This window comes from Echinops telfairi, unplaced genomic scaffold (assembly GCF_000313985.2).
Source record: "Echinops telfairi isolate 266 unplaced genomic scaffold, ASM31398v2 ScPeMD7_443;HRSCAF=831, whole genome shotgun sequence".
In the NCBI taxonomy this organism is placed as follows: Eukaryota; Metazoa; Chordata; class Mammalia; order Afrosoricida; family Tenrecidae; genus Echinops; species Echinops telfairi.
Window position 1 is genome coordinate 48,842,747 of NW_022104341.1, and position 8,021 is coordinate 48,850,767.

Consider the following 8,021-nt stretch of genomic DNA (forward strand, 5'->3'; position numbering starts at 1 on the left):
TTAAGGGATCACACACTTTCTTTTCATAACACAAACTTTCAATTCCCTAAAGGTCACGCCCAAATTTCCCATTCTAGTTTCCCAGACTTTTCAACATTTGACCCCATCCACCTACCAGAACTCTTTTCCACATCTTAGTGTTTTCTGATAAGCATCACCCAACTCCATCAGGCTGGCATTTTTACTATCCTGAATCTGTTTTATCTATCTGATCTTTCCTGAAAAGAAACACTTAAGAGATAATATATGCTTCACATCCAAGAAGTAAGGCCAAGACAGACAGCAAAAAAGAATAAGTCGTAAAGTTGATAGTCCAGAAGGTGAAGGCCAAAATAGCATGAAGGTAATGCCTAAGACAGAGAGATGCCTTTGTTTTAAATGATGCAACACTAAGAATTAACCTCTCAGTGGCTGAAATGTTTCAAGATTGAATGTCTTTGTTATTTATCTTTTCTGTGAACCGGTCTGCCCGTCTTCTCTGCTTAGACTCTTGTTCTCTCATGTCAACTCTCTTCAGTCAGAAAGCTTCGGTGTATCCTATCTTAGCTCAAGTGTCACTTCTTCTAGAAAGCTTTCTCTGATCTACATCTTTCTCCCCCAACATGCTGGAACTGCTTTAGTATGCACTCTTATTGACTTGTCTTCTCCTTGAGAGCTCTCGCTTCGGTGGTAACTCTAGAAACATTAATGTTCTCCATTCAGTCAATTCCCATCAGATCAGTAGTCCCTGAATTCCAGTCACAGCAGCGTCTCACTATGAAATCTCAGCTCTCCAAAGGACTTTATGGTAGAAACTCAAATAATTATTGAAGAAAAATGTGCAAATTAGCCCTACTCTTCCCTTTTCCTACACCACTTGGCCCACTGAGGTGGTGATGAGCTGGTTGGCATCACAAAGCCGACTCAGACGTATCTGGTACCAAGACAGTGGGCTTTTCTGAGAGTTGGCTTTCCTACTGCGCTTTCTCCCCACTTCTCCCTCCACGTCCTCCTACAGACTGAAGACCACTCAGTTTCTTATGCTCATCGATATGCTTACTCTCAGAAAATAGGCCTGAAGCTCATATGGAGAGAGGAGAAAGCCCTTTCCCAAATGGCTTTAAGACATATATAGTTTAAGACGAAATTCATTGTATGTTGAAATCCAGGCAAGAAAACACTAAGCATTGATAAGCCATAGTCATTTTCATTCGTTTGTTCAACCAATATTGCTTGAATATCTGTGGATTATAGTTTTAAGTGTCAGAATTATAGTAGCAAACAACACAGCCAATAAAGCCACCCCTGCTTTTATAGAGCTACCATTGTGATGGTGACTGACAGGAGATCCTAAGCAGTTAGTGTATGTCTTAGATGTGACCAGGGAGTTGAGCTTAATGATCAAGAGAAGAGCTTATTTCTTCTGAAATACTTATTCTACACCCCATGACAATATGTTCACTTGTCTTAGAGATAGACTTATTGTGTACTTGCTAGGTTGCGTCATGGCTTTGTATAGCTTTTGTCTTTTTTTTTTCTTTGTCCAAACAGCTGGACTGGGATTTATTCTAGTTCTCCGTTGTTACACGAGTTTCCCGAGGGAGTAGCAGCCTTTCTGGGGAGAGATAAGGTGCTTGGGAAACTTTAGAAGTACGGCCCTTTTAGAAAAGGACAACAGTAACTATGATGGCTTCAGAAGGACAAGGGGAGGCCAACAGGCTTTCATGCGGGAGGATTTCCAGGGTAAACAATGTACACACATTCCCTGCACTCGGAGCAGAAGAGGCAATGGACAGAAGGCAAAACACAAGGTTTTCAATGGAAGATAAAACATACTAGCAGGGGGATTCTTAGACATCGAACTCAATGGTGTTAACTGGTGGAGGCTATAGATTGTCCTATTTTGTCACTCTGAAACTGAAGTAGACATCACCCTTTATGGTACAGTTAAGTAGAGTCTTTTGCTGCCGACAAATGGCCTGGGATTTCATCCTCGGATTAAATGACTGTTTATTCTTCAACTCCCTTAGAACTCTATTTTTAAAAATACTTTTGTCACTGTTTACATTTGCTACTTACTTTTTTCATTCCATAACATTAATTGCTCCTTTTGGACTCTAAATTTATGTGCTTCACAACTTTATCACATAGCCATCCAGAGAGGCAGGGGAGAATTAGCACCCACATTGTCTGCCTTCTGCCTGGGTTTCTTAAGGCCTCCTCACAATGAATAGCCAACACCCGTCTAACTTGTGCCAACTTTCTTTCTTCAGAAAATGATTAAGTACAGTTCAAGCACAGTTAATAAAATTGCAGTGAGATGAGCCTGTGACTCATCTGTCATACCCGGGTCTGTCTTTTACTAATCAGTTGTGAGAAACATTTCAAAATCAGAAAGCAGCAGCAGAGAAATATGAGATATTCAAACTTCTTGAGGCAATTAGAGACTAAAGAGCAGAAGGCAAATCAGTCGTTCTGCCTTGACAGTCTTAAAATACACACTGAAAGTAGACTTCGGAGTTCTACTATTGGTGACAGATTTTGACCATAACCCATTTTATAAGAGGAAATAAAAACTACTCACTGCAGGGCATGCATTCCTTCCTCGCATCAGCAGCGATGAGATGGGCTTGGGGATAGAGTAGCCAATGGGAGGTCTAATGTGGTGATAAGCCATGTCTGCAGCGGCAGCAGCTGCAAATCCAACAATCACGTCAAAGCCAGTCTTGGAATTGACAGACGTAGTTCAAGAAGCATAGGAGGAGGTGTCAAAAAGTTTGTGGGAAAATTAAATTAAAATACATGTATCCCACAAACTTTTGAGGCTTCCTCATATAAACAGAGTCAAGAAAAGTCATCAGAATCAATCTGTAGCATACATGTGCACCACTTTTCATACCAGCACTGTGAACAGTAGCCCAAAGTAGAAGCAACCCAAGTGCCTAGTAACAGATTAATGGACAAGCAAAACGTGGTCCCTCCATGAGAACCTGGTGGGATAGTGGTTACGCGTTGGGCTGCTAACTAAAAGATCAGCAGTTTGAAACTACCAGCTGCTCCACGGGAGAAAGAAGAGGCTTTCTACACCTGTGAGGAGTTGCCGTCTTGGAAACCCAAGGGAGAGGTTCTATTCTGTCCTCTAGGGTGTCTATAAGTCAGCATAGAAGTTTTCTGTTTGTTTTGGTACATTTATAAGTAGAATATTTATTCAGCCGTAAAGAAAATTAAAGTCCTGATACCCTGCAAACATTTTGTTCTCAGTGAGATAAGCTAGGCACAAAAAAATAAATGCTGTATGATCCTGCTTATGTGGAATATGTAAACAGGCACATGCATGGAGACAGACACTTTAGAGGCTACCAAGGAACAGGGGAGACGGGTGACTGGGGAGTTATTGCTTAATGAATAGAGTAAAATGTAAAGGCTTTAGAAACTAAGAAGTTATTATTATTTAATCACAATAAAAACTACCCCTTCCACAAAAATCAACCTGTGCAACATCAGGTGAGATTAAAAGAGATCTCTATGTTATTTTTGCTTCTTTGTTTTAGTGATGTGAACAAACTGGTGGCTAATTTGACACTATAAAAACCACTTTACAGTGGTTTATTTATCTGGTTATTCAGTCAACCAATAATGAGAGGGAAAAGAAAAGATTTATAAAGGAACAGTGATCCAGGAGCACACGAAAGGAAGTAGCTTAGAGTACTGAAGAATAGAGTGTGCACAGAATATTGTTGAGACTAAAGGTTAAAAGGTAGATCAGATTACATTGTCAATGCCAGCTTTTCCAGGCTAAGGGGCTCACTTTCTACGTCACAAGAGGTGGGGAGTCATTGGAATTTGCACTTCTAAAATCACCTATATATCACAAAATAGTTTTTTGTCTTTTAAATTTAGATCTGCTGACAGGGATGACAAGGTTTTAAATTTTAGTATTTGTAATGTACTCATTGTCTAAACTCTGCTAGCTGCCACTAATCCGTTACTTCCTTAATCCTACTTATTGATTGAAATCCTGAGTGTTGCCTCCCTACCTGGATTTCTGAATATTATAAACAACAGTTGTCATTGTGTCAATCAATGTCAGATTGACACAATGGGATTGTTCCCCTTAAGCTTAAAAAAAAAATTGCAACACACAATACAACACAGACAATAATTTCATTCGTGTCTCCACATACGCCTCTGTGACATTGGTTACATTTTCAAGCAGTTTCTCTATATATGTTCTCTTTTTCAAACTATCTCAGGATCACAGCTCTCTGCAGTTTAGCTGACTGAGTTTTGAGAGGTAAACTGCCCAGCCATTCTTCCCTGGGTAGCGTCAGCCAGGCTGCTAGTATGTTAGTAATATTTTTTTTTGGGGGGGGTGTATTATTTGTTTAGTTGATTGTTTTTCTTTTTTTTCCTAACTTAGTAATTGGTTTAGGCAGGAATCAAAATCTAGGTGTGCCTGTCTTGTAAAGTCTGTGTTCTCTTCAGCGTACTTGGCATTGGAAGCATTTTGTGGACACATGGACTCTTTCTGTTCTGTAGACACCTGCGCTCGGGACCAGATTGTTCTTTAGTCCTGTCTGCAAACATGCAGTGGCCAGAGACCCTGTCTATACGTAGTAACTGCAGAGATTTGATGCACGATTGCCAGCCTCTGGGTCACCAAACTGTATCCCAGTTAACTTTTGTTTATAAATTTCCAGTAGATTATATGAAATGATATGCAATGTAGTTTAGCATATTGCTTCATACATTAGCTCCTTAATTATAGCTAATCTATTCAGAATAGCTACTTAATTATACAAATTTTAAAGTAAATAAGGTGGAAATTTAGAAATTTAAAAAATATAGATATAAAAATCTTATGATCTGGAACAATTAAAATTTAAGCATGTTACCTTGGGTAATGTTTTCTTAACTCTTCTTTATATCATTGAGTTCATGACAGATACCAGTTCTGTAGCCCTTCCCCCTGCAGCTGAAATGTAAGCATTTTCCCATGTTAGTCAAGCACTGTTGAGTGTCTACCTGTTGGCACATTCACTGTGATTTACTTCACCATTCGTCTGTCTAGTGTTATGGCAAATCCAGTGTGGACACTTCCAAGAAGACCTAGTTGTAATAGGACTCTGCTCACTGATAATATTTTAAATAATAGAATTAATATATAAATAAATATGTAAAAGGCAACTCATTTCAAAGCTTTCAATACCTACAGACAAACATCTTTCCTAAATTATTTTATATTTTCATAATCTCACTGCCAAAGGGCTAGCCCTGGTCACATGGTTGTGTATGCATTGGGCTGCTAACCTTCAAATTAGCCACTGCCTCACGGGAGAAATATGAAGTTTTTTACTCCATAAAGACTTAAGGCCTCAGAAACCCACAGAGACGGTGCTGCTCTATCCCACAGGGCAGCTGAGTTTGAAACCACCAGCTTGTCCCGTGGGGACAGAGGAAGCGTTCTGCTCCCGAGAAGAGGTGCCGTCCTGGAAACCCACCAGGGCAGTTCTAGTCTGGCCTGCAGGCACTCCCTGAGTCAGCCCGGATTCGTTGGCAGTGAGTTTGGGGCCTGTTTTTGTTTTCTATAGCTGGTAGAATTACAATTGCTGGCACCAAGAAAATGGGAAAAAAATTAACGAATTGGTCAAGTGAGTTTGGGGCCTGTTTTTGTTTTCTATAGCTGGTAGAATTACAATTGCTGGCACCAAGAAAATGGGAAAAAAATTAACGAATTGGTCAACATATGTTTAGCTTACTTACTCTGACTCATAGAAGATGTCTTTATGTCAAGAAATAGGTATACTATATTCCTTACCTTGATAAGGCTATTCTTGATAACTTTTAAGTCTTTCTGGAATGAGGTAAATAATCAAATCAATAATCTGATGTTTAATGATCATTGATCTTTTAACTTTATTCTAGTTTTTACCTCAAGACTAATGTATTGTTGATCTGGTACAGCTAAAAGCATAGAACAATCTAAACTCACTGCCATCCAGTCAAATCTGACTCATAGTGACAATATATAAGGTTTGGGGGACTGCAAAGCTTTATAGGATCAGACATCCTTTTTCCTTCAGAGCAGCTGGTAGATTTGAAAAACTGACCTTCCGGCTATCAGTCAAGACGTAACCCAGAGAGCTGCCAGCTCTCCTTTGAACCCAATGGAGCCAGTGTATTTGGACCAATCCTATCTATCATAAAAGCCCTAGAGGGGCACTCAATTACACGTGAGTTCACTTCAGACGCAGGTGCCAATCGTCCCCCTTTGGACTCTCATCAGACCTTATGTGTATAAACTCACTTGTTTGCTTCTTGGCAGTCTCTGGAATATCAATTTAAGATGACCAGTGTTTAATTCTTCATAATTCAAAGTGGATATTGAAGGGCTTTGGCATATCTTTCTCCATTTTGCTTCATGCACTTGGGGCAGAGATACTACTAATTAGCACTTCTGCCAGAAAATGAGCAACACAACATGAGAGATCATGGGGTCGAAAGTGCCTCTCAGTCTTGCTGCAGTAATCATCTGGTGCTAACAGCTGGGATACTTTGTTGGTAGGCGAGGTATAGGGAAGAGACTATCAATGTATTCGTCAAGCATTTACTTTTGTCTTACATATAATACTCATATGTTAAATTATTTGTGTAAACATTTTTTATATTTCAAAACTGAAACCTTGTCATTAAAATAGAAGAATAACTTAAAAAATTATATCTGTACCTATTTATCAAGCACCTATCTCATCGTCAATGTACTGAGACAAGGAAGTGTAACAAAGCGTAAAGTAGTAGAGTCTGGAATACCACTGTCCGGTAAAACTTCATGCAATTAGAAAATGTACCTGTGTGCTATGCTTGACACTAGACATGTGTGACAAGTGAGAACTGAGATGTGGCTGTGTCTTACGGTGGTGCTCTAGGGACAAATACAAATAAAAACAGTAGCACATATATGCATATAATCACAGAGGGTGACATCAAAGAAACGGCGCACACTGTTGCGGAGTGGGCCAGTTCGAAGTTCAAGGATGACATCTTAGGTTGTACTTCTCTTGATTCTTGACGTGTCATAGGATGATGACCCCAAGAGCAGCAGATCAAAGGGCAGTTTCCTGGCTGCAAGGTGAGTGAATTCCAGGTCGGCAGGTGAAACAGCAGGCTGCTAATGATTCCCGGGATCAGCAATTCAGAAGGCAGGCTTCTGATGGTTGAAGTTAATAAATCCAAGATTTGCAGAAAAGCTAACAATTTGCTCTCAAGATCAGCAGACCATGCAGCCAACTGCAGGCTCAAATCCAAAGGTCAGATGATGAGCCCAATGTAGGCTCTGGCAGCAAATAAGCTTGACCATAGCTTCCGTATATATTGGAAGCAGGCAAAACCCTGAATAAATTGCTTTCGATTGATTGGCTGCTTATAGCAAATGCCATCATGTGAGTGGCTACATTATATTTGATCCCATCATGGATAATTGTTGATGTATTGTTAGGTGTTATCCAATTGGTTCAGACTCAGATCTACCTTAGGTACAAGCTTAAAAATCAAAACAAAACAAAACACTGCCTGGTTGTTCTGTAGCCTCACAATTGCTCCTGTATTTGAGCCCTTTGTTGCTGACACTGTGTCACTGCATCTGGTGGAAGGTCTTTTTCTCTTTCCTTGTCTCTCCACTTTATCATGTATGATATCCTTTTTCAGGGACTGGTCTCTCCTGGTAACATGTCCAAAAAACATGGGACAAAGGCTCTCCATGCTTGTTTCTAAGGAGCAGTCTGGATGTACTTCTTTCAAGGCAGACTTGCTTATTGTGGGGGGAGTCCGTGGTACTTTCAGTATTCATCACCAGCCCTATACTGCAGATGCAATGATTTCTCTGCAGTCTTCTCACTCAATGTCCAACTTTACAGTGGATATGTGGCAGTTGAAGACACCATGGCTTGGGCCAGGCGCACCCTAGTCCTCAAAATAACATCCAGGCTTTCTAACCCTTTTTTTTTTTTTAATCAATTTATTGGGGCTCATACAATTCATCACAA

At 40.0% G+C, this 8,021-nt stretch overlaps 1 protein-coding gene across 1 annotated transcript in view; it reads right to left on the reverse strand.

Moving 5' to 3' along the window:
- The window catches only part of LOC101653524 (serine/threonine-protein kinase TNNI3K), a 354,136-nt gene that overhangs the window by 26,488 nt on the left and 319,627 nt on the right, over window positions 1-8,021 (reverse strand). Inside the window, 1 exon segment of the mRNA XM_045291740.1 lies at window positions 2,564-2,673. Within this exon segment, the coding sequence (XP_045147675.1) occupies window positions 2,564-2,673 (110 nt within the window).